This window comes from Scyliorhinus torazame, chromosome 20 (genome assembly GCF_047496885.1).
Source record: "Scyliorhinus torazame isolate Kashiwa2021f chromosome 20, sScyTor2.1, whole genome shotgun sequence".
NCBI classification, from domain to species: domain Eukaryota; kingdom Metazoa; phylum Chordata; class Chondrichthyes; order Carcharhiniformes; family Scyliorhinidae; genus Scyliorhinus; species Scyliorhinus torazame.
The window spans coordinates 22,149,692-22,176,461 of NC_092726.1; the positions used below are offsets into that span (position 1 = coordinate 22,149,692).

Here is a 26,770-nt window from a genome sequence, read left to right on the forward strand (position 1 = left end):
GTGTGTGAGCGAGGGGGTCACGGGGGGAGCAGTGTTGTGTGTGTGGGTGTGTGTGAGTGAGGGGGTCACGGGGGGAGCAGTGTTGTGTGTGTGGGTGTGTGTGAGCGAGGGGGTCACGGGGGAGCAGTGTTGTGTGTGTGAGTGAGGGGGTCACGGGGGGAGCAGTGTTGTGTGTGTGGGTGTGTGTGAGCGAGGGGGTCACGGGGGGAGCAGTGTTGTGTGTGTGGGTGTGTGTGAGCGAGGGGATCACGGGGGGAGCAGTGTTGTGTGTGTGAGTGAGGGGGTCACGGGGGGAGCAGTGTTGTGTGTGTGGGTGTGTGTGAGCGAGGGGGTCACGGGGGGAGCAGTGTTGTGTGTGTGGGTGTGTGTGAGCGAGGGGGTCACGGGGGGAGCAGTGTTGTGTGTGTGAGCGAGGGGGTCACGGGGGGAGCAGTGTTGTGTGTGTGGGTGTGTGTGAGCGAGGGGGTCACGGGGGGAGCAGTGTTGTGTGTGTGGGTGTGTGTGAGCGAGGGGATCACGGGGGGAGCAGTGTTGTGTGTGTGAGTGAGGGGGTCACGGGGGGAGCAGTGTTGTGTGTGTGGGTGTGTGTGAGCGAGGGGATCACGGGGGGAGCAGTGTTGTGTGTGTGAGTGAGGGGGTCACGGGGGGAGCAGTGTTGTGTGTGTGGGTGTGTGTGAGTGAGGGGGTCACGGGGGGAGCAGTGTTGTGTGTGTGAGTGAGGGGGTCACGGGGGGAGCAGTGTTGTGTGTGTGGGTGTGTGTGAGCGAGGGGATCACGGGGGGAGCAGTGTTGTGTGTGTGGGTGTGTGTGAGTGAGGGGGTCACGGGCGAGCAGTGTTGTGTGTGTGTGTGTGTGGGTGTGTGTGAGCGAGGGGGTCACGGGGGGGAGCAGTGTTGTGTGTGTGGGTGTGTGTGAGCGAGGGGGTCACGGGGGGAGCAGTGTTGTGTGTGTGGGTGTATGTGAGCGAGGGGATCACGGGGGGAGCAGTGTTGTGTGTGTGGGTGTGTGTGAGTGAGGGGGTCACAGGGAGCAGTGTTGTGTGTGTGGGTGTGTGTGAGCGAGGGGGTCACGGGGGGAGCAGTGTTGTGTGTGGGTGTGTGTGAGCGAGGGGGTCACAGGGAGCAGTGTTGTGTGTGTGAGTGAGGGGGTCACGGGGGGAGCAGTGTTGTGTGTGTGAGTGAGGGGGTCACGGGGGGAGCAGTGTTGTGTGTGTGGGTGTGTGTGAGTGAGGGGGTCACGGGAGGAGCAGTGTTGTGTGTGTGGGTGTGTGTGAGTGAGGGGGTCACAGGGAGCAGTGTTGTGTGTGTGGGTGTGTGTGAGCGAGGGGGTCACGGGGGGAGCAGTGTTGTGTGTGGGTGTGTGTGAGTGAGGGGGTCACGGGGGGAGCAGTGTTGTGTGTGTGAGCGAGGGAGTCACGGGGGGATCAGTGTTGTGTGTGTGGGTGTGTGTGAGCGAGGGGATCACGGGGGGAGCAGTGTTGTGTGTGTGGGTGTGTGTGAGCGAGGGGGTCACGGGGGGAGCAGTGTTGTGTGTGTGGGTGTGTGTGAGCGAGGGGATCACGGGGGGAGCAGTGTTTGTGTGTGGGTGTGTGTGAGTGAGGGGGTCACAGGGAGCAGTGTTGTGTGTGTGGGTGTGTGTGAGTGAGGGGGTCACAGGGAGGAACAGTGTTGTGTGTGTGTGTGTGTGTGAGTGAGGGGGTCACAGGGAGCAGTGTTGTGTGTGTGAGTGAGGGGGTCACAGGGGGAGCAGTGTTGTGTGTGTGAGTGAGGGGGTCACGAGAGGAACAGTGTTGTGTGTGTGAGTGAGGGGGTCACGGGGGGAGCAGTGTTGTGTGTGTGAGTGAGGGGGTCACGGGAGGAACAGTGTTGTGTGTGTGTGTGTGTGTGAGTGAGGGGGTCACAGGGAGCAGTGTTGTGTGTGTGAGTGAGGGGGTCACAGGGGGAGCAGTGTTGTGTGTGTGAGTGAGGGGGTCACGGGAGGAACAGTGTTGTGTGTGTGAGTGAGGGGGTCACGGGGGGAGCAGTGTTGTGTGTGTGGGTGTGTGTGAGTGAGGGGGTCACGGGGGGAGCAGTGTTTGTGTGTGAGTGAGTGGGTCACGGGGGGAGCAGTGTTGTGTGTGTGAGTGAGGGGGTCATGGGGGGAGCAGTGTTGTGTGTGTGGGTGTGTGTGAGTGAGGGGGTCACGGGGGGAGCAGTGTTGTGTGTGTGAGTGAGGGGGTCACGGGGGGAGCAGTGTTGTGTGTGTGAGTGAGGGGGTCACGGGGGGAGCAGTGTTTGTGTGTGAGTGAGTTGGTCACGGGGGGAGCAGTGTTGTGTGTGGGTGTGTGTGAGTGAGGGGGTCACGGGGGGAGCAGTGTTGTGTGTGTGAGTGAGGGGGTCACGGGAGGAACAGTGTTGTGTGTGTGTGTGTGTGTGAGTGAGGGAGTCACAGGGAGCAGTGTTGTGTGTGTGAGTGAGGGGGTCACGGGGGGAGCAGTGTTGTGTGTGTGAGTGAGGGGGTCACGGGAGGAACAGTGTTGTGTGTGTGTGTGTGTGAGTGAGGGGGTCACGGGGGGAGCAGTGTTGTGTGTGTGAGTGAGGGGGTCACGGGGGGAGCAGTGTTTGTGTGTGAGTGAGTGGGTCACGGGGGGAGCAGTGTTGTGTGTGGGTGTGTGTGAGTGAGGGGGTCACGGGGGGAGCAGTGTTGTGTGTGTGAGTGAGGGGGTCACGGGAGGAACAGTGTTGTGTGTGTGTGTGTGTGTGTGAGTGAGGGAGTCACAGGGAGCAGTGTTGTGTGTGTGAGTGAGGGGGTCACGGGAGGAACAGTGTTGTGTGTGTGTGTGTGTGTGAGTGAGGGGGTCACAGGGAGCAATGTTGTGTGTGTGAGTGAGGGGGTCACGGGGGGAGCAGTGTTGTGTGTGTGGGTGTGTGTGAGTGAGGGGGTCACGGGGGGAGCAGTGTTGTGTGTGTGAGTGAGGGGGTCACGGGAGGAACAGTGTTGTGTGTGTGTGTGTGTGAGTGAGGGAGTCACAGGGAGCAGTGTTGTGTGTGTGAGTGAGGGGGTCACGGGGGGAGCAGTGTTGTGTGTGTGAGTGAGGGGGTCACGGGGGGAGCAGTGTTGTGTGTGTGAGTGAGGGGGTCACGGGGGGAGCAGTGTTGTGTGTGTGAGCGAGGGGGTCACAGGGGGAGCAGTGTTGTGTGTGTGGGTGTGTGTGAGTGAGGGGGTCACGGGGGGAGCAGTGTTGTGTGTGTGAGTGAGGGGGTCACGGGGGGAGCAGTGTTGTGTGTGTGAGTGAGGGAGTCACAGGGAGCAGTGTTGTGTGTGTGGGTGTGTGTGAGCGAGGGGATCACGGGGGGAGCAGTGTTTGTGTGTGGGGGGGGGGTCATGGCATGTCCGTGTGTGGCAGGTGAGCGGTGTTGGTGTGGGTGGGTTCAGGGGGAGAAATCCTCGTTGGAAGGGGTGGGGGGGGGGGGGGGGGGGGGGGGGGGGGGGGGCTGCTGCCGTGTAGGTGAACAAAGAACAAAGAACAAAGAAATATACAGCACAGGAACAGGCCCTTCGGCCCTCCAAGCCCGTGCCGACCATGCTGCCCGACTAAACTACAACCTTCTACACTTCCTGGTCCGTATCCCTCTATTCCCATCCTATTCATGTATTTGTCAAGATGCCCCTTAAACGTCACTATCGTCCCTGCTTCCACCACCTCCTCCGGCAGCGAGTTCCAGGCACCCACTACCCTCTGCGTAAAAAACTTACCTCGTACATCGTGTCTGAACCCTGCCCCTTAAACCTATGACCCCTAGTAATTGACGCCTCTACCCTGGGGAAAAGCCTCTGACTATCCACTCTGTCTATGCCCCTCATAATTTTGTCGACCTCTATCAGGTCGCCCCTCAACCTCCGTCGTTCCAGTGAGAACAAACCGAGTTTATTCAACCGCTCCTCATAGCTCATGCCCTCCATTAAGGTTGCCTTTGGACAAGGGACTGATCTCGAGGCAGTTCAGATGTACAGTTACAAACACTTATCTCCCCGTAGTCTTTGAGTAACGAGGTCGCTTCCCTTCACCCATTCCCCCCCCCCATCACCACCTTCCCCAGTAAGTAGGCAGCTCCAGTGACCGACAGGGGGGTTAATCGTCCTCCCCTTTCTCTTCCCCGATCCTCTGTGTAGATGATCGAGACGGAATGCTTCAAGGAGCTGAATACCTTCGGACCAAACGGGACCCGGTCCCCGGATTTGGACTGGAACCAGCTGCCGGAGCCGCCCAAACGGAGCCTTTTCGACCGCATTTTCCGACGACAGGTAGGTGCTCGCTCCGCTTTGCTGCCTGGCGTACCGACGGGAGGCGGTGGGAGGAGTGGCGTGTTGGGATCTGGGTGTTCCGTGATGGGCCTGGGTCTGCGTGTCAGGGGCGCGACTGTTGGGGGGGAGGGGGGGGGGCGTCGTCGAGGATGAGCCGTTACAGCACATGGTGGCAGCGTTGGTAACGTCCAGTGCTCCGATTGAATGCCTCGCAGGGCAGGGACCGAGGGAGGGCGCTATCTGCTCCTCCCGGCTCGCCCAGGGTGCGACCGAACCCTCAGAGTGAGGCGGCTGCCTGCAGCCCCGTCTGAAGCACGGTTAAATTCGGGAGAGAAAAAGGCCACCGTTCCCTGTGGAGGCGTCGAGGCCAAGACTCCACTTCGGCCTGCCAATTGCCCCCCTTTGAAAATCGCGACCCTTCTTTATTTCAATCTCTCTGGGACCTTGGCTCCCAAACAGGCGGGACCCAAAGAGGGGGTGCGCGAAGGGGGAGCTTGCCCGTTGCCAGGTCAAAGGCGGGGGGGGGGCGACAGAGTTGCTTTGGCCTTGAGGCATTGACGTGTCTTGTGCCCTGTTCTGCGTTTCCGTTGCAGCCCCAGGTGCACGCCCGCAGCGCGGCCAACGCCAATTCCAACCTCGCGCCTCACACGAACAACGCCGTGCCCCGCGACCCCCGGACACCCACCGTGGCCTGACGGGACCTGCCGAGGAGACCGCCGTGATTGGACTGGACCGATGGCCGAGTCGGGGCTCATCGTTGGCCATCCCGGGTTCCTTGTGCCTGCGGAATGGGCGGTCACGCCGCTACCCTTTCGGCGCAGTGGGAACTGAATTGGCAGCACAATATGCATATATATATTAATTTATATACATTGTGTATAAATAGAAAATATAACTCTGAAGATGGATCCGAAAGAAAAGGACTAATGCTGTGTCAGCAGGCCCAGACGCAGCCTTGCCCAGGTTGGAGGGCACAGTGGGTATCGTTTGGGCAGGCAGCGGGAGAGGAGTGTGGGCCTCTTCGGCATCTTCCGTTCCCCCCCCCCCCCCCCCCCCCCCACCTCAAACGTTTTGGTGCCCCGAGGCAGGATCCGAACACAAAAGATGTCCAGAGAGTCAGAGAGTCGAGCCGAAGGTGTCTTTTATTTTTTTTGCTGCTCTTGACGGGCGGGCGTTCGGCGCTGACATCTGGTGGTGGCTGCTGAGAATTACACCGCCCTCGCCAGCCGGACCTTCAAATGGCCTTGGGGCCCAGCGGCCTACGACGAGGCGGTTTAGACAAGGCACTGTAAGAGTTACTCCGTCCTCTGGCGCTAAGACAGGCTCTCGGAACCCTCTTGCTGTGCCTCCTCCGACCTGCCCGTTGACTAGTAAATACTGTCTGCTCCTTCCTCCCAGGTATATTGTGTAAATTGTTTCAATCCCTTTGCCCTTTTTACATGTTTGTGCGTTTTCTGGTTTTAGTGACCCCCCCCCTCTGTTTCCGCTGGCGCCCCCCCGGGGATGTGGCAATCACATCCTTCGTATGGTCCCGGCTCCCTGAGTCACTTTGGGACAGGATGCTGCGGCGAAGCACCTGTAAACACTGCCCCCCCCCACCCCCTCCAAAGGTTTGTGTGGGCTCCGACACACAGCCCCCCTCCCCCGTGCCTTGCCGCCTTCGACGGGAGATCTGTCAACCGGTCAGGCAGAAGAATCGGGAGGTTGATCGGCCAATCAGAACGAGGAATCCTCACGGGCAGCAAAGCAGGAAACCTAAACGGCAGTTCGCCCTTTGTACAGAAGGCAAAATAAAAATCAGGGCGCACACGTGGGGTTAAGAGAGAAACCGAATGAGTTAAACAGAGACCATCAAAAAAAAAAAAAAGATTTTTTTTTTTTTAAATCCGCAAACTTTTTAATTTTCTCCTGAGAGAATGAAACTCCACACTTGTAAAATTATTTTTCTCAGGGCCGGAGAGGTTGTTCGCCACTAATTATGACTTTTATCATTTGAACCCGCTTTGGTGGGGTGCTCTTTCCTCAGGGTCGGTGCAGACTCGATGGGCCGAATGGCTTCCTTCTGCACTGTAAATTCTGTAAACACTCACAAACGGAACCAAGGTTTACGTTTCTTCCAGTGTTTCCAGCGGGAATAGTGGTTAATAAGTTTGCTATTGCTGCTGCAAATTGTGTCTTGGGTTCTGGCCTGAATTGAAGGCCCCTTTCTGAAGCTGACGGGGGGGGAGGGGGGGGTTAGTGGGGGGGTGTTCGTTGTATTAAAGCACACCGTGTCAACTAAACAGGGCCGATGTTGAGTCAGTCCCGCCTGGCAGGAAGCATGCGGCTGAGTGAGGAGGTTGAATGCTATTCACTGACGGGTGGGGAAAATGGGCCTCAAGTTGCCAGTCCACTGATACCTGAGGTAAACGAGGCTGACCAGTTGGCGCACCTGCTCGGGCTTTGGCCCTGTGTTCGCACCGGTTTCGCAGCTCAAAGATTGACTGGTTTACCTCGGAAGGGCCTATTTTTTTTTAACCTGGTGAACCGTAATCAGGAGATGTCCAGTGTTTTGGCCATTGGGGAATTCTCGCTGGCTTCTGATCGCTGGAGACCCTGCACTCGCACCCCCTTGAATCCTTCCGGAAGGGAGGGGGGGCGGGTCGAATGCATCCCATAGGAATGATGGCAACGTCGGCCCCCTTGAGGTTGCCTGGTAACTGTACGGTCTGGCCTCAGTGTCACCCTGGGGCGGGGGGGGAGCCTGAACTGTCTCTTGCATGGAACATGAGTTGGGAGAGACGCGGCACTCGAACTGTGCGGGCCATGAAATGGCTCCTTTTAATAATGTATCTGAAGAATTGGTGTTCATTTTTTAAATATTGCACCGAACGGGAATTGTGTAAGATCCCGACTGTACAGGCGTCGTATCGGTGGACGCACGTCTCTTTTGCTGAGCGATCGTACTGTTTGGGGTGTGGGGGGGGGGGGGGGGGGGGGGGGGGGGGGGGGGGGGCAGTGATCGCAAACATGTTGCACACATTAAAGAATTTTCAAAGTCGCCCTGCTGAAGAGTGCGCTGACCAGCACATCGCCCGCGCTGACGGAGCGTAAACCTCGGCAACTCGCGCGGGGAACGGGGGAGGCAGACTCTGGCGAACGAGAAGCGCGCACGCACGGCGGATGTGCCCGTCCCCCCCCCCCCCCACCACCAGACCGCCGCAATGAGGCGACGCAGGCCGGCGAGAGGTTGGCATGTTCCTCTGCCTCATGGGGGCTGATTGAATAGCGGCCCTGCGTGTGGGGAGGTTGGTGGGAAGCGGGCGAACGGGGTGGGCCAAACTGGATTGCTCTTCCGAAAGAATCGGATGGGCCGAATGGCCCAGGACAATTAAAAGAAGGGGCCTGGATCTGGACCAATTGCCCACCTAAATAGACACCAGGGGAGGTTGACAGGCAGTGACAGGACTGGGCGAGGCCGTCTTGACCTCTAACCTTTGGGGCCGGGGGTTGGCCGCTATGGGAGACAGCCTCCTCAACACTGAAGGCTGGTGAACCACGCGACGTTGCTTTTCCCCCTCGCGCCCTTCGGCAAGGCCGCTGGGAATCCACGCTCGAACGTGGGGAGGCCATTAAGGAACCGAGTTCAGATTTTGCTGCAAATTGTGCTTCCCGGCCTTGTCACCCAGGAGGTATTCCCCCGGGCCTTGCACTGTATTCATCCCAGGCGACCTGGGTAAGTGTGTAAACCCCCCCACTCCCTGCTGGCTCCACCTTCCGCCTGCCTTCGCCGGCGCCCGCCGGGTTATCGCAGGGACTGCTGAATGCTGAGGTGAATGTGATGGAGGAAGTCTGGGTAGGAGGCCCCCCCACTGGGGCTCTTGTCTTCGACCAGCAGCTGCCGAAATTGGCCCTCCGTACTGTCTGCCTGCTTCACGATGATCAGCTGGAAAACACAAGTGCGGGAAAGGTCAGTGAAGTGCGGCTCCCCCCCCCCCCCCCCCCCCCCCCCCGCCAAACGGTCCTGGGACCGAGGGGAAACGAGGATACCTGCCTTCAGGAACCTGGCCCGCTGCTTACGGACGGCGTGGATCACGTCTCTGATTTGCCGGGAGTAAGGGTTGTCCAACACGGGAAGGGACCCCTGAAAGAAAAACAAAGGCGCCGCTGACGTTACAGCCTCGCGCACTCGGCGTTTGAGTTCGACAACTGCAACACTTGCCCTCCATTTTCTGAATCTCTTATCCCCCTCGAGGGCCGGTCCCTATTCACACCGCCTCGGGAACAACGCTCTGTCTCCCCCATACCGCCGTTCCCGCTGCCCTGTGAACCATGACATCTTTGCCATTTAATCCCCGCCCCGCCACATGCTCACCTGTCCCCGAGCTTCTCCTTTGCTCCGCCTTCCCCCTTCCCCCCCCCCACGTTGTCCGACAGCGCACAACCCCTCACATTCCCACCTCTCCTTGCTTCCGAAGAAGAGTCACATTGGCCTCGGAACTTTAACCCTCCTCCTCTGCCCACAGTCCCGCTGAGCGTTTCCAGCACTTAGGGTTTTTAATTTCCGATCTGCACCGTTGGCGGTATATGTCAATGGCGTACATTTTCTGCACCTTTAAAGCCCAGCCCCCACACCGTCCGTCAACGATTAATAATTGAATCCTCCAGCCAGTCACTCGGTGCCTATTGTTATGGGCGAGACGTTTTCAGAACCCCAAAATGTATCATGGAGTTCAACCAACCTCTCCCTTTAATGTATTTGTTGCTTTTCCGAGCACACGGCTTGTTCCCCAGGTGTGGGATTACAATTATGGACACGTGGGTTTTTAAACACAAAACAATGTTTATTCCATGAACTCAACTTAACATCTTAAATAAACATTGGATCTCTTCACACCCCTTCCTTCAAAGATAACTCAGAAAATATTGCAACAGTAAATAGTTCCTCAAAATGTTCCTTCAAACTTCCAAGAGACTTAACACCTTTAAACAGAATCACATCAGGTTAAAGGCTTTACTATTATGAGTTTAAATCACCCTAATGGTCCAGAGATGGTCTTTTATGGCAGAGATCCAGCTCACTGCAAAACACAGACACTCCCAAGCTCTTTTCAAACTGCAAAACTAAACTGCAAAATGGCTGACCTGTCCTCAGCCCCACCCACTCTCTGACATCACTGTTTTCTTAAAGGTACATTGCTTAAACATCCATGTCTTAAAGGTACTCCCACATGACACTATATTCCCAATTTGAAGCATTTTAATTGCCGACTCGGCGATGAGAGTTATTGGGGTTGACAGGCCGGGTGTGGTCAAGCAGGCCGATTGGATCTAACTCGGTAGGTGAGGGAGGGCCAGAGTGGTTTCTCCTCCGAGGGTATTGGGCAGTGCCTGCTCTTCCGATGAACACCGATTCTCTGAATTCCCTCCAGTGCCCGGACCGGTTTCTCCCTCGTCCCCTCGTGCAAAAGGTGAGGACAGGCCCAAATTGATCAGACCGCGTGCACTGCTTTGAGTTTGGATGGCACAGTGGTTAGCACTGCTGCTTCACACTCCAGGGTCCCGGGTTCGATTCCCGGCTGGGGTCACTGTCTGTGCGGAATCCGCACGTTCTCCCCATGTGCGCGTGGGTTTCCTCCGGGTGCTCCGGTTTCCTCCCACAGTCCCAAGACGTGCAGGTTAGGTGGATTGGCCACGCGACATTGCCCCCTAGTGTCCAGGGATGTGCCACTGGGGTGGGGTTACGGGGATGGGGCGGGGGAGTGGGCCTAGGCGCGGTGCTCTTTCAGAGGATCGGTGAAGACTCGATGGGCCGAATGGCCTCCTTCTGCACTATAGGGATCCTATGGAATTCGGAGATGACTGGAGAGTTGTCTTCCCTCATGAACCCCAGGCCGACACGGTGGGTTAGCACTGCTGCCTCACGGCACCGAGGACCCGCGTTCAATCCTGGCCCTGGGTCACTGTCCGTGTGGAGTTTGCACATTCTCCCCGTGTCTGTGTGGGTTTCACCCCCACAACCCAAAGATGTGCAGGGGAGGCGGATTGGCCGTGCTAAATTGCCCCTTAATTGGGAAAATGAATTGGGTGCTCTAAATTAAAAAAAAATAAAAAACCTTGAATCCCGTCTCGCGCGGAGATGACTCACCGCTCCACAATCCACGGCATTGAAAGAGGGCGCCCCGAAGACATTCTGAATCCACTCGGCTGGTACCGACATCCCAATCCAGAGGAAAAGGCTCAGTCCGTCCTCCAGGAGGTAGAATCCCTCGGGCGCCAGTCTCCGGGCTGTGCAGCGCACCTCTCTCAGCCCCTGGTCCCCGTTCAACCCCTGCTGGAGGCAGAGGAGGGGCGGGCAGCAAAGGGTTAATCAGCTGCTCGAGATTCACCACCTCCTCACCCACCCCCTCCCCCTCATCTCCCAAGGTCTTCGGGCCACCTTCGTTCCTCGCAAGAGTAACCTCGGTGTAATTCTGTCAACGTCTGTAAACTTGTTCGATTGCTACGAGAAGCATAGTTTTACCCTTCATTCCGATTACCAAGACCGCCCCCCCCCCCAACAATCAGGGCCCCCTTAAATATCAGGCGACGTTTCCCCTTCATTTATCCAATACTAATAATAATCGCTTATTGTCACAAGTAGGCTTCAAATGAAGTTACTGTGAAAAGCCCCTAGTCGCCACATTCCGGCGCCTGTTCGGGGAGGCCGGTACGGGAATTGAACCCGCGCTGCTGGCCTTGTTCTGCATTACAGGCCAGCTGTTTCGCCCACTGTGCTGAACCTTCCCCCTGTTCCTCTTCTTCATGGCGAGAGGCCCCTTTGGGTCCTCATCGTCGTCGAGCCTGCCCCCGAACCTGCCTGCCTACAACCCGCACGCGCTCCACCAAAAACTCTCTCTCTGCTCGAGGCCCTCCACGGGAATCCTCTCCGAATGGCTCCCAATTCCATGGGGGAGGGAACTGTTGCCAACGCCTTTCCGTCATACTCACGATGGGTAGAAGGCGGGGGTAGAACAAGACGTTGGTTTCCGCGATGCCCATCGACATGACGAGCTGCCTGAGGTAGGCCCGGTCGTCGATGGAGACGCCAGGCCCCGGCAGCAGGACCTTGCTCTTTCTCAGACAGTTCAAGTAGAGGGGTAAGACTTTCAGGAACTGTGGCATGACCAGCTGTTGGCGACAAAGGGTTAGAATTAGCCCTCTCCTTAGAAAACTAAGCTTGCGCGACTTAAATGGTCACCTCGAGAGTCAGCGTCGCTGGTGTTAGGGGGCGAAGACCAGCCCCAACCTGTCCCCTAGCAACAGGCCTCAGGCTGGTCCCATCACACTGCGGCGCCACACCAACTTGTGACTCCCTCCCCCTCTCCGAGGGTTACTGCCTCGCCCCCTGGGTGTGAATTGCATCCCGGGCGCGTGGGGTGGGGTGGGGGGGGGGGGGGGGCGGGAGAAGGGGTGACAGAATGTTCCAGAAGCAGGTCCCCTTGAACAAGGTCCACAGTTCGGACAGCAGGAACCAGGGTGAATTCAGACGCACACGACAGACGTTCAGGCCCAGCCGCTGGCTGCCCCACCGTTTGCCTTTCCACGGGAGGAAGATTTCTGGGTCTCACCTGGCCCCTGCTGGGCGCGGAATGGGCACAGTGCTTTCGGTAAGAGGCTAACATCCGGGTCAGGTGGGTCACCAGCTGGTCTTGCACCCTCTTTGCGCCTTGGCCGAGCACAGCGCGATACGCTGCCAATGAAGAAGACAGAAGATTCCAGGTGAGGACAAACCGGCCCAGGACGGGTTCGGCACACCCCTCGGAATTTCATCACTCCCATGCCCACCTTGCCCAGCCTTTTAAATCCCATTCCGAAGATTTTTTCAACGAATAAATTTTGGAGAAAATGTGAAAACATCACGCGCCGTTTCTCCCGCGTTGCTCACGGTTGAAAGTCAGCTTCAATTTCCAGGGTGGTCCTAAAGCGTTGGCGACATTCCCAGGCGGCCATCTTTTTTTTGGTTTTTTTTTGCTGTTCCATTGGCAAGAGGGGAAAGCATTGCAGGGTGACCCCTGACCTTCCTCCCCCCCCCCCCCCAACCCCCGTCCAGTCCCCCATCCCGTTCCTGCACAGCGGCCCAGCGCAGTTTCTGCCCCACCATCTCCGTTCCCTTTCAAGTGGTGAACGCTTGGATCTACTCGCCCCCTTTGGCCTTCGAAATTCCAGGGACAACAGCCCTGATGCGTGGAATCCCGCCTCAGAATCCTTGGAATCTGGGTCACACTGCTGATAAATCTACCCTGCAGTTCCTCCACGTCAAAGATATCCTTGGGCCTAAACTGCTCACAGATGAAGCATTACCGGGGGCTGCTGTCGACCCTTCCCTCAGCACTCGCTCAGAGAGGCTGACTCGTGAAGGCTTCGTCCATGAAGGAGAGAGAAATTAATGTGGAGTCTTTCTCTCTCGCTCCTTCTCTCTCTCCTGCAAGTTGCTGACTCTCGTTGGGGGAGGGGAACCACTCTATTCCCACCTCATTACTCTCGATAGAGCCCAGCTCAAACCCCTCATCACTCACTCACTGACTCTTCCACCTGTCCCTGCCCTTGCAGGTCACTTAATGACGTCCAGATGTGGGCACCCGAGTCATACGCAGCAGGGTAGCACAGTGGCTAGCACTGTTGCTTCACAGCTCCAGGGTCCCAGGTTCGATTCCCGGCTTGGGTCACTGTCTGTGCGGAGTCTGCACATCCTCCCCGTGTGTGCGTGGGTTTCCTCCGGTTTCCTCCCACAAGTCCCGAGAGACGTGCTTGTTGGGTGAATTGGACATTCTGAATTCTCCCTCTGTGTACCCGAACAGGCGCCACATTGTGGCGACTAGGGGCTTTTCACAGTAACTTCATTGCAGTGCTAATGTAAGTCTATTTGTGACACTAATAAAGATGATTATTATTATTATTAGAATCCCTCCAGTGCAGTAGGAGGGCACTGGGCCCATCGAGCCTGCACCGACCCTCTCAATGAGCACCCCACCCAAGCCCATGTCCCATCCGCCCTTTCCCCACCCACCCTTTTTGGACACAAAGGGGCAATTTAGCACGGCCCATCCACTGAACCTGCACGTCTTTTTCTGTGGGAGGAAACCGGAGCACCCGGAGGAAATTTACGCAAACACGGGGGAGAACGTGCAGACTCCGCACGGACAATCGCCCAAGGCCGGGATTGAACCCGGGTCCCTGGCGCTGTGAGGCAGCGGTGCTAACCACTGCGCCGCCCTGCCCCCATTGCGATCAAATCTTGACTCTTTGAGATAGATATAAGACAGATGTCAGGGGTAGGTTCTTTACTCAGAGAGTAGTAAGGGCATGGAATGCCCTGCCTGCAACAGTAGTGGACTCGCCAACACTAAGGGCATTCAAATGGTCATTGGATAGACATATGGACGATAAGGGAATAGTGTAGATGGGCTTTAGAGTGGTTTCACAGGTCGGGGCAACATCGAGGGCCGAAGGGCCCGTACTGCGCTGTAATGTTCTTTGTTCTAAGTCCGTACGCCTCAGACAAGAAGCTATCTAGGGTCTTTGTCCATGAGTGTACGTTTTTGATCTTCACTTCAAATTGTGCAGCCACGTAGCGTTTTGACTTTAACACAGTTAGGCTGCTCTCCGTGAACCTCAGACCCCCCCTCTCCCCTGCCCCCCCCCCCCCAACACCGTCCCAGTCATTAACCCCACTCACCAGTCTTGGCAAAGTAGTTCAACAGTGTTTCAGCCTGCGAGCTCCTGAAGGTCTCGATCAGCTTGCTGGAGCAGTTCAGACTGGTGTTGTGGACCCGGAGTCTGCGATGTCCACTGACCGTGTGGTACAACAGCTCAAACTAGAGGCAAGGAGCAGCGAAAATCAACTGAGTGGAAAGGAAAGAGGGGCCTGAGGAACAATCAAATCCTGAACCTTCCAGAGGACATGCAGTCAGCATCTTTACTCCATAATGCTGTCCATAAACACCACCTATTGCCATCTCAATCAAACATCGTTTTAGATATTCCTGTCATACAGTTTTATTCAAATGAATCATTTAATTGTTTTCGACCAAACTAACTGACTTAAAGCAGCATTTCCTTCACTCCTTGTTAGCACCAAATGCGTACACACAGAATTCCTGTGGAATTATAATACATGAAGTTAAGAGAAGGGTTAATGAAATGTATACGGATAGCCACTAGAGGGAGCGAATCCCAGAAGTATATAAGGGATGACCCTGAGACTTGTGGGACAGAAGGTTGGAGTAGGTGGGCGGAGCAGGAGCTGAGCTCGGAAGACGGGATAGACAGCAAGAGAGTAGATTAGTCTGTTAGTGAGTTAAATGTAGATGAATGTAATGAGTATTGTGAGTGTAGTTTATGTGTGTGGTCAATCAACTGTTTGTTTCTTGGGGATAAGTGGTGAATCCAGTTAGTGTTTTGTTGGTTTACAAGACACTTTCTTCTTTGATCAATAATGCACATCAAAGCCAACCGATAGAGCAAGGTAGATCAACACAACTCCCTCTCAAAATTCCCCCCCGCTGAAATTCACACTAACCTAGATTCACACTCACCTGGATTCACATTCCCCTGGATTCACGCTGGTCTAAATTCACGCTCGTCTAAATTCATGCTCGTCTAAATTCACGCTCGTCTAGATTCACGCTCGTCTAGATTCGCGCTCGTCTATATTCAGGCTCGTCTAAATTCACGCTCGTCTAGATTCGCGCTCGTCTGGATTCGCGCTCGTCTAGATTCACGCTCGTCTAGATTCGCACTCGTCTATATTCGCGCTCGTCTAGATTCAGGCTCGTCTAGATTCACGCTCGGCTAAATTCACGCTCTTCTAGATTCACGCTCGTCTAAATTCACGCTCGTCTAAATTCACGCTCTTCTAGATTCACGCTCGTCTAAATTCACGCTCGCCTTGATTCGCGCTCGTCTAGATTCGCGCTAAATTCACGCTCATCTATATTCACGCTCGTCTAAATTCACGCTCGTCTAGATTCGCGCTCGTCTAGATTCTCGTCTAAATTCACACTCTTCTCGATTCGCGCTCGTCTACATTCGCGCTCGTCTAAATTCGCACTTGTCTTGATTCGCGCTCGTCTAAATTCGCACTCGTCTAGATTCATGCTCGTCTAAATTCACACTCGTCTAGATTCGCGCTCGTCTAAATTCACACTCGTCTAGATTCGCGCTCGTCTAAATTCAAACGTCTAGATTCGCGCTCGTCTAGATTCGCGCTCGTCTAGATTCGCGCTCGTCTAGATTCGCGCTCGTCGAGATTCGCGTTCGTCGAGATTCGCGCTCGTCTAGATTCGCGCTCGTCTAGATTCGCGCTCGTCTAGATTCGCGCTCGTCTAGATTCGCGCTCGTCTAGATTCGCGCTCGTCTAGATTCGCGCTCGTCTAGATTCGCGCTCGTGTAGATTCGCGCTCGTCTAGATTCGCGCTCGTCTAGATTCGCGCTCGTCTAAATTCACGCTCGTTTAAATTCACGCTCCCCTCGATTCATGCTCGTCGAAATTCACCCTCACCTAGATTCACTCGTCTAAATTCACACTCGTCGATATTCACACTCGTCTAGATTCACACTGATCTAAATTCACACTCGTCTAAATTCACACTCCCCTAGATTCACACTCCCCTAGATTCACACTCCCCTCGATTCACACTCCCCTCGATTCACACTCCCCTAGATTCACACTCCCCTCGATTCACACTCCCCTCGATTCACACTCCCCTCGATTCACACTCCCCTAGATTCACACTCCCGTAGATTCACACTCCCCGGGATTCACACTCCCCGGGATTCACACTCCCCGGGATTCACACTCGTCAAAATTCACACTCGTCAAAATTCACACTCGTCTAAATTCACACTCGTCAAAATTCACACTCGTCTAAATTCACACTCGTCTAAATTCACACTCGTCTAAATTCACGCTCCCCTGGATTCACGCTCCCCGGATTCACGCTCCCCGGATTCACGCTCCCCGGGATTCACACTCGTCAAAATTCACACTCGTCAAAATTCACACTCGTCTAAATTCACACTCGTCAAAATTCACACTCGTCAAAATTCACACTCGTCTAAATTCACACTCGTCTAAATTCACACTCGTCTAAATTCACGCTCCCCCGGATTCACGCTCCCCGGATTCACGCTCCCCCGGATTCACGCTCCCCCGGATTCACACTCCCCCGGATTCACGCTCCCCCGGATTCACGCTCCCCCGGATTCACGCTCCCCCGGATTCACGCTCCCCCGGATTCACGCTCCCCCGGATTCACGCTCCCCCGGATTCACACTCGTCTAAATTCACACTCGTCTAAATTCACACTCGTCTAAATTCACACTCGTCTAAATTCACACTCGTCTAAATTCACGCTCCCCTGGATTCACGCTCCCCTGGATTCACGCTCCCCTGGATTCACGCTCCCCTGGATTCACGCTCCCCTGGATTCACACTCGTCTAAATTCACACTCGTCTAAATTCACACTCGTCTAAATTCACACTCGTCTAAATTCACACTCACCTCGATTCACGCTCCCCTCGATTCAAGCTTGTCGAAATTCACACTCACCTAGATTCACTCGTCTAAATTCACACTCGCCTCGATTCAACTCCCCTGGATTCACACCCGTCTAGATTAACACTCGTCTAGATTAACACTCGTCTAGATTAACACTCGTCTAGATTCACACTCATCTAGATTCACACTCCCCTAGATTCACACTGGTCTAAATTCACACTCGTCTAAATTAACACTTGTCAAATTCACACTCCCACAGATTCACGCTCCCCTAGATTCACAGTGGTCTAAATTCACACACTCCTGGATTCACACTCCCCTGGATTCACACTCCCCTGGATTCACACTCCCCTGGATTCATACTCCCCTGGATTCACACTCCCCTAGATTCACACTCCCCGGGATTCACACTCGTCTAAATTCACACTCGTCTAAATTCACACTCGTCTAAATTCACACTCGTCTAAATTCACACTCGTCTAAATTCACACTCGTCTAGATTCACACTCGTCTAGATTCCCGCTCCCCTGGATTCACGCTCCCCTGGATTCACGCTCCCCTGGATTCACGCTCCCCTGGATTCACGCTCCCCTGGATTCACGCTCTCCTCGATTGACACTCACCTGGATTCACACTCGTCTAAATTCACGCTCGTCTAAATTCACGCTCGTCTAAATTCACGCTCGTCTTAATTCACGCTCGTCTAAATTCTCGCTCCCCTCGATTCACGCTCCCCTCGATTCATGCTCGTCGAAATTCACACTCACCTAGATTCACTCATCTAAATTCACACTTGTCTAAATTCACACTCGTCTAAATTCACACTCGTCTAAATTCACACTCGTCTAAATTCACACTCGTCTAGATTCACACTGGTCTAAATTCACACTGGTCTAAATTCACACTGGTCTAAATTAACAGTCGTCTAAATTCACACTTGTCAAATTCATACTCCCACAGATTCACGCTCCCCTAGGTTCACACTCATCTCAATTCACACACTCCTAAATTCACACTCCCCGGGATTCACACTCCCCGGGATTCACACTCCCCGGGATTCACACTCCCCGGGATTCACACTCGTCAAAATTCACACTCGTCAAAATTCACACTCGTCAAAATTCACACTCGTCAAAATTCACACTCGTCAAAATTCACACTCGTCAAAATTCAAACTCGTCAAAATTCAAACTCGTCAAAATTCACACTCGTCTAAATTCACACTCGTCTAAATTCACACTCGTCTAAATTCACACTCGTCTAAATTCACACTCGTCTAAATTCACACTCGTCTAATTTCACGCTCCCCTGGATTCACACTCGTCTAAATTCACACTCGGCTAACTTCACGCTCCCCTGGATTCACACTCCCCTGGATTCACGCTCCCCTGGATTCACGCTCCCCTGGATTCACGCTCCCCTGGATTCACGCTCCCCTGGATTCACGCTCCCCTGGATTCACACTCGTCTAGATTCACACTCGTCTAGATTCACACTCGTCTAGATTCACACTCGTCTAGATTCACACTCGTCTAGATTCACACTCCCCTCGATTCACACTCGTCTGGATTCACACTCGTCTGGATTCACACTCGTCTGGATTCACACTCGTCTAAATTCACGCTCGTCTAAATTCACGCTCGTCTAAATTCACGCTCGTCTAAATTCACGCTCTACTAAATTCACGCTCGTCTAAATTCACGCTCGTCTAAATTCACGCTCGTCTAAATTCGCGCTCTTCTAAATTCACGTTCGTCTAAATTCACGCTCGTTTAAATTCACGCTCCCCTCGATTCACGCTCGTCGAAATTCACACTCGTCTAAATTCACACTCACCTCGATTCAACTCCCCTGGATTCACACTCGTCTAGATTCACACTCGTCTAGATTCACACTCGTCTAAATTCACACTTGTCAAATTCACACTCCCACAGATTCACGCTCCCCTAGATTCACACTCGTATAAATTCACACACTCCTAAATTCACACTCCCGTAGATTCACACTCCCTGGGATTCACACTCCCGTAGATTCACACTCCCGTAGATTCACACTCCCTGGGATTCACACTCCCCGGGATTCACACTCCCCGGGATTTACACTCCCCGGGATTCACGCTCCCCGGGATTCACGCTCCCCGGGATTCACGCTCGTCTAAATTCACGCTCGTCGAAATTCACGCTCGTCGAAATTCACGCTCGTCGAAATTCACGCTCGTCGAAATTCACGCTCGTCTAAATTCACACTCGTCTAAATTCACACTCGTCTAAATTCACACTCGTCTAAATTCACGCTCCCCTGGATTCACGCTCCCCTGGATTCACGCTCCCCTGGATTCACGCTCCCCTGGATTCACACTCGTCTAAATTCACACTCGTCTAAATTCACACTCGTCTAAATTCACACTCGTCTAAATTCACACTCGTCTAAATTCACACTCACCTCGATTCACGCTCCCCTCGATTCAAGCTTGTCGAAATTCACACTCACCTAGATTCACTCGTCTAAATTCACACTCACCTCGATTCAACTCCCCTGGATTCACACCCGTCTAGATTAACACTCGTCTAGATTAACACTCGTCTAGATTCACACTCATCTAGATTCACACTCCCCTAGATTCACACTGGTCTAAATTCACACTCGTCTAAATTAACACTTGTCAAATTCACACTCCCACAGATTCACGCTCCCCTAGATTCACAGTGGTCTAAATTCACACACTCCTGGATTCACACTCCCCTGGATTCACACTCCCCTGGATTCACACTCCCCTGGATTCATACTCCCCTGGATTCACACTCCCCTAGATTCACACTCCCCGGGATTCACACTCGTCTAAATTCACACTCGTCTAAATTCACACTCGTCTAAATTCACACTCGTCTAAATTCACACTCGTCTAAATTCACACTCGTCTAGATTCACACTCGTCTAGATTCCCGCTCCCCTGGATTCACGCTCCCCTGGATTCACGCTCCCCTGGATTCACGCTCCCCTGGATTCACGCTCTCCTCGATTGACACTCACCTGGATTCACACTCGTCTAAATTCACGCTCGTCTAAATTCACGCTCGTCTAAATTCACGCTCGTCTTAATTCACGCTCGTCTAAATTCTCGCTCCCCTCGATTCACGCTCCCCTCGATTCATGCTCGTCGAAATTCACACTCACCTAGATTCACTCATCTAAATTCACACTTGTCTAAATTCACACTCGTCTAAATTCACACTCGTCTAAATTCACACTCGTCTAAATTCACACTGGTCTAAATTCACACTGGTCTAAATTCACACTGGTCTAAATTAACAGTCGTCTAAATTCACACTTGTCAAATTCATACTCCCACAGATTCACGCTCCCCTAGGTTCACACTCATCTCAATTCACACACTCCTAAATTCACACTCCCCGGGATTCACACTCCCCGGGATTCACACTCCCCGGGATTCACACTCCCCGGGATTCACACTCGTCAAAATTCACACTCGTCAAAATTCACACTCGTCAAAATTCACACTCGTCAAAATTCACACTCGTCAAAATTCACACTCGTCAAAATTCACACTCGTCAAAATTCAAACTCGTCAAAATTCAAACTCGTCAAAATTCACACTCGTCTAAATTCACACTCGTCTAAATTCACACTCGTCTAAATTCACACTCGTCTAAATTCACACTCGTCTAATTTCACGCTCCCCTGGATTCACACTCGTCTAAATTCACACTCGGCTAACTTCACGCTCCCCTGGATTCACACTCCCCTGGATTCACGCTCCCCTGGATTCACGCTCCCCTGGATTCACGCTCCCCTGGATTCACGCTCCCCTGGATTCACGCTCCCCTGGATTCACACTCGTCTAGATTCACACTCGTCTAGATTCACACTCGTCTAGATTCACACTCGTCTAGATTCACACTCCCCTCGATTCACACTCGTCTAAATTTACACTCCCCTACATTCACACTCGTCTGGATTCACACTCGTCTGGATTCACACTCCTCTGGATTCACACTCGTCTAAATTCACGCTCGTCTAAATTCACGCTCGTCTAAATTCACGCTCGTCTAAATTCACGCTCTACTAAATTCACGCTCGTCTAAATTCACGCTCGTCTAAATTCACGCTCGTCTAAATTCGCGCTCTTCTAAATTCACGTTCGTCTAAATTCACGCTCGTTTAAATTCACGCTCCCCTCGATTCACGCTCGTCGAAATTCACACTCGTCTAAATTCACACTCACCTCGATTCAACTCCCCTGGATTCACACTCGTCTAGATTCACACTCGTCTAGATTCACACTCGTCTAAATTCACACTTGTCAAATTCACACTCCCACAGATTCACGCTCCCCTAGATTCACACTCGTATAAATTCACACACTCCTAAATTCACACTCCCGTAGATTCACACTCCCTGGGATTCACACTCCCGTAGATTCACACTCCCGTAGATTCACACTCCCTGGGATTCACACTCCCCGGGATTCACACTCCCCGGGATTTACACTCCCCGGGATTCACGCTCCCCGGGATTCACGCTCCCCGGGATTCACGCTCGTCTAAATTCACGCTCGTCTAAATTCACGCTCGTCGAAATTCACGCTCGTCGAAATTCACGCTCGTCGAAATTCACGCTCGTCGAAATTCACGCTCGTCGAAATTCACGCTCGTCGAAATTCACGCTCGTCGAAATTCACGCTCGTCGAAATTCACGCTCGTCGAAATTCACGCTCGTCGAAATTCACGCTCGTCGAAATTCACGCTCGTCGAAATTCACGCTCGTCGAATTTCACGCTCGTCGAAATTCACGCTCGTCGAAATTCACGCTCGTCGAAATTCACGCTCGTCGAAATTCACGCTCGTCGAAATTCACGCGCGTCGAAATTCACGCGCGTCGAAATTCACGCGCGTCGAAATTCACGCTCGTCGAAATTCACGCTCGTCGAAATTCACGCTCGTCGAAATTCACGCTCGTCGAAATTCACGCTCGTCGAAATTCACGCTCGTCGAAATTCACGCTCGTCGAAATTCACGCTCGTCGAAATTCACGCTCGTCGAAATTCACGCTCGTCGAAATTCACGCTCGTCGAAATTCACGCTCGTCGAAATTCACGCTCGTCGAAATTCACGCTCGTCGAAATTCACGCTCGTCTAAATTCACGCTCGTCTAAATTCACACTCGTCTGGATTCACACTCGTCTGGATTCACACTCGTCTGGATTCACACTTCCCCCACCCCCCCCCGTCACCAAAGTTTCCACTCTGTGCTAATGCTCATCGTGCACTCTATGTTGCACTGTTGAGGTGTAAGCGCTCTTGGGGACACAGGAGAATGATGAGCTGGTCGAAGGGATAGGGCAAAGTTGAAAGTTTGCCTTGCTTTTCTGACCTGTATGTGGACGCCAACCTCCTCGCTCAGTTTGCCGTCGTGTTTGAACTCCACCACCACGGCCTTGTCGCTGTCGACCGCAGCCAGTTTCACCTCACTCGTGTTCTCCATGTGCAAGGAGCCCAAATAATTGGCCACTCTGATGCCTGGAGCCAGACGAAAGTAAGATTCAGAAGGGGCCTGCCCAGACCTCCGAAATACGATCCCCGGGGTGGGTATGGGAGGACCGACTGACAGCCAAACGCTTTTGCCCAGTGTGATCAAACAAGTGCGGCCAAAGTTGATCAGTTGGCGACTGGAGAGGGAGAGCGCCGGGCGACGGGGGGCCATGCTGTCTGCACAGGCCCAAACCCCAGTGAAAACTGAGCTGAGAGCCAAATGTAGGGACAGGGGAACGTCGGCCTAGCAGAATTGAACTTGCGACCTCCCGCAGCTTTGTTGTGTCAAGGCCTAGATAACTGTGGACGTAGGGCCTGCTGATTGGCGATGAAGTGGGGAGGCTAAAATCGGAATTCCTGTTGGATTTCCCGTGATTTTTAAATATTGGAACGTGGGTCTCCAGTCGGATGCAGCTTCAGGCGAAATGTTTGTCGTTCAAGTCTCAGAGGTAAAAAATAATATTTGAACATTGACAACAGAGAAGGCATTAAATACTGATAGGAATGCAAGCTCAGGACCTCGATGGGCTGAATGGTCTCGTCTTGTGTTGCTCTGGCCCGATAAATACGGGCAGTGGTGATAAAAGTCAGATATTAGTGCTGTGAACTCTGATCTGTTGGGATACTATTAACACAGGAGCTCTCCCAGGAGAATTAGTCACAATCTGGTCGGCTGGAAGTCCCTTGCTGTTTTACAATGAAACGAGTTTGGGAGGCACGGTAGCACAGTGGTTAGCACTGCTGCTTCACCGCGCCATGGTCCCTGGTTCGATTCCCGGCTTGGGTCGCAGTCTGTGCGGAGTCTGCACGTCCTCCCCGTGTCTGCGTGGGTTTCCTCCGGGTGCTCCGGTTTCCTCCCACAAGTCCCGAAAGACGTGCTCGTTGGGTGAATTGGGCATTCTGAATTCCCCCTCTTGTCTACCCGAACAGGCGCCAGAGTGTGGCGACTAGGGGCGTTTCACAGTAACTTCATTGCAGCGTTAATGTAAGCCTACTTGTGACACTAATAAAGGTTATTATTGAGTAGCGAGGAAGTGCAGGACCAATTTTGAATGGTGGCTTCTCCAGCCAGCCCTGGAGGAGGGATGGGACAGGGTTATTCCTGATGTGAGGGGGGGGGAGCGGGTTGAACTGAAACCCACCCCTCCCCTCGTGAGTCAGTTTTCAAGAGAAGTTTGGAGCGCAGAAGACAAGCGGTTTGGAATGACAACATTCTGATTGAGTTGAGCATGGGCCACCGAGCACGGACGCCATGATCCCTTTTGTTCTTTTGTGTCACTACAGCTCTCTGCGGTAAAGAATTCCACTCCCCTCTGAGAGAAGAAATTCCTCCTCATCTCTGTCTCAAATGGACGACCCCTTACTCTGAGATTCTGCCCCCTGGTCCTAGACTCTCCCACAAGGGGAAACAGCCTCTCAGCAGCGACCCTGTCAATCCCTCCCAGAATCCTCTCTGTCTCAATAAGGTCGCCTCTCGGTCTTCTATACTCCAATGAGAACAGGCCCGGCCTACTCAACCTCTCCTCATAAAATCCCTCCCGACCCGGGATCAAACGAGTGAACCTTCTCCGGACTGCCTCCAATGCTCTTTCATAAGACATAGGAGCAGAATGAGGCCATTTGGCCCATCGAGTCTGCTCCGCCATTCTATCATGGCTGATCTTATCCTGGCCTCAACTCCACCATCCTGCCATAACGCTTCAACCCATTACTAAGTAAAAATCTGTCTAATCTTTCCTTCGATCAGGGGACCAAAACTGTTCACGGTGTGGTGTAACTAATGCCTTGTACAGTTTTAGCAAGGCTTAACTATTGTTATACTCCATTCCCTTTGAAACAAAGGCCGACATTGCATTTGCCTTCCCAGTTGCCTGCTGAACTTGCATGTTGGCGTTTTGTGATTGATGCCCTAAATCTCCCCGTGCTGCAACTTTCTGCATTCTCTCTCCATTTCAATAATATTCAGCTTCTTTATTCTTCCTACCAAAGTGAATAACGTCACAATTTTCCTGCATTACAGTCCAGCTGCCAAGATTTTGCCCAGCACACACTTCATCTGTCTATAACCCCCTGTAGACTCTTTGTGTCATCATCACCACCTGCCTTCCCCCCTATCTTTGCGTCATTCACACCTCGGGAAAGAAGGGGAGGTGAGGGTGGTGGTCAGAGAGAGTGGACCTGGCAAAGGTTGGGCTTTCTGACTCGTTTTTGAAAGGACGGACAAGGTGCCCAGCCCGTTAACAAGTGACGACAACGCGAGAATGGGAATAAGCCAAGATTTCGCAATTCGGTAAGGCCGTGTCTGAATATTGAGCGAGGAGGGTAGCGCGAGGGCGAGATTGGATTCCACAGGTCTGAGGTCCAAGGAAGGACTTGGCGGACGACCTGGAAGTTTTCAACTCTTGTGAATGATAAATCAGGGCGCGTACCTTTCCGAGTGTGAACCTTCATCTTGGCGTTGAATCCTATCACCTTCTGCACATCCCTCTGAAAGTCAAACTGGAACTGCTCCGCATCTCTGTCAACCTGGCGATCAGACAGATAGATGATGATGATATCAATCATTTATTGTGCCCCAGGAGGCTGTTATTGAATTCAGACTTGTTCCCTCTTGGCTCAGTCCTCGCATCCTTTCTGGGACCAATTTGAGCTCCGCCATCTTGTTTCCCCCCCCCCCCCCCCCCCGCCCTGTCAAGACTTGAGCGTGAATTTCTCCGACAGATCCAACGCGTTATTCCAAATCTTCCGCATCCTTCGGAAGGTGTTCGTTTGTGGTGTTATCGAGATTAAAAATGTGGGTTTGGTCATGGTCACAAACAATAGAACATTCTAGACATTCTCCCAGCTATTGGTTCTCCCTGCGACAGTGGTTAAGTTACCAGACCAATAATCCATTGGCCTGGACTAATATTGGGTTGGAGGTGATTGGAGAGGTGACGATACAACTAAACCCCCAGTGGGGTTGTTAACACGTCCTCCTTGTCTGGTCTGACTCTTGTTCAATGTGATTCACTCAGGACAAGCTGACAATACAGGAGAGCTTTCCCACATAGAAAATAGAGGCAGGAGGAAGCCATTCGGCCCTTCGAGCCTGCTCCGCCATTCATTATGATCATGGCTGATCATCACGTTCAATACCCTGATCCCGCCTTTCCCCCATATCCCTCGATCTCTTTCGCCCCAAGAGCTAAATGATACAATTGCAGTGAATCATCCCTATTCCTATACTCTCATCCTCTCGCTATGAAGGCCAAGATACCATTTGCCTTCTTCACTAGGCCACAGACGATACAGGCGGGATTACGCTGAAGCCCACTGCTTAAGGAGGAAGCTGATTACCCTGAAGTTGCTGTAGTAGTAGAGGTCTCCTCCAGTCCTTAACGTCAGCAGTCCCAGTGAGGCCACATCCACATACTGAGTGGGGAAGAGGAACAGGTCCACACAGCAACCTTGCTGCACGCACTGCTCAGCCAACGTCTGATAGTAGCTGCTCTGTGGCTGAAAGAGAGTCTAACAGAACAGATGGGCTCGCTCAGATCTCCTTGAACTCTCAATTAGATTCCAACAATCTGAAAACACACGGCCTCTTGTGCTGACTGTAGGAATTTCCGATATTTTACATTGTGGGGGTATTTGGTGCAGTAAGGGCCAAAGGTGTGGGTTAGTGTGTGTATGACTGCTGCGGTCATGTTTTTAAAAAGAAATCCTGGCTTGAAAAGTTGGGAGCTAGGGGATGCAATTAAGGCACTGTAAAAAGCTGGGGCTGATGCAGTTTTGTTTGGATTCAGGGAGAGTCCCCGTGGAGTTCATTAGATTTCAGCTCGGTAAAACAATGTTATTCCTGGGAGGAGCCAAGATAACAGGCATTTTGCAGAAAATAAGCTCAGTTGAAGGTTAACTGAAGAGGTGAGCAGGAGTCAGTTAAAAGCTATGTCTGTCGACAGATTAGCAGTTTATTTCCAGGCGGTTCAAGGAGGGTGTGAGCGGAAACAGGTTGGAACAATTTCTGAAGGAACGCAGCCAGAGTTTCTGCATGGTTCTGACAGGAGTCAGATCTTTTCTTCAAGGCAGTGTCAAAGAATCTCTCTCTCTGAAAGAACATCTCTGTATAACAGGTTTCCTGCGTGCTAATGGTGTTTAAAGTGGATTAAGAGCTGAGATTTTTTGTTGTTGTTTGAGTGGGAATAAAGATAACAGTGAAGGGGTATTGTGTTCACTATATTGAGTAGCACTGAGCTATTTTCAAGTACGCTATTTTTTTCTGTGATGTGAAAAATATTTAATACTGTGCTCGTAATAAAGTTTGTTTTAACATACCATACCCCTATTGTCAGTGAAATCACTCCTGGATCGAGGTATCCTTTCCTCACAGTCTTACAAAATTGAAATAAAATATTAGGGTTTCTGTCCAGTATC

General features: G+C 52.8%; 2 protein-coding genes across 14 annotated transcripts in view; one reads left to right on the plus strand and one right to left on the minus strand.

The window, feature by feature from the left end:
- grk5l (G protein-coupled receptor kinase 5 like) overlaps window positions 1–5,675 on the plus strand; it is a 217,546-nt gene extending 211,871 nt beyond the window's left edge. For both annotated transcript variants that reach the window (XM_072485911.1, XM_072485910.1), the window contains exons 15-16: window positions 4,153–4,284; window positions 4,878–5,675. In XM_072485911.1, the coding sequence (XP_072342012.1) occupies window positions 4,153–4,284; window positions 4,878–4,979 (234 nt within the window). In that variant the 3' untranslated portion in view covers window positions 4,980–5,675. The remainder of the gene's footprint in view (window positions 1–4,152; window positions 4,285–4,877) is intronic.
- Window positions 5,425–26,770, minus strand: part of LOC140396947 (protein transport protein Sec24C-like) — a 44,380-nt gene continuing 23,034 nt past the window's right edge. For 7 of the 12 annotated variants that reach the window (XM_072485900.1, XM_072485903.1, XM_072485897.1 and 4 more), the window contains 9 exons: window positions 25,694–25,864; window positions 24,784–24,880; window positions 22,197–22,342; window positions 13,982–14,120; window positions 11,874–11,995; window positions 11,254–11,433; window positions 10,412–10,597; window positions 8,318–8,407; window positions 5,425–8,209 (listed from right to left, as the gene is read on the minus strand). In XM_072485900.1, coding sequence (XP_072342001.1) covers window positions 8,069–8,209; window positions 8,318–8,407; window positions 10,412–10,597; window positions 11,254–11,433; window positions 11,874–11,995; window positions 13,982–14,120; window positions 22,197–22,342; window positions 24,784–24,880; window positions 25,694–25,864 — 1,272 coding nt within the window. In that variant the 3' untranslated portion in view covers window positions 5,425–8,068. The remainder of the gene's footprint in view (window positions 8,210–8,317; window positions 8,408–10,411; window positions 10,598–11,253; window positions 11,434–11,873; window positions 11,996–13,981; window positions 14,121–22,196; window positions 22,343–24,783; window positions 24,881–25,693; window positions 25,865–26,770) is intronic. The other 5 variants (XM_072485901.1, XM_072485905.1, XM_072485907.1 and 2 more) reach the window with 5 other exon arrangements.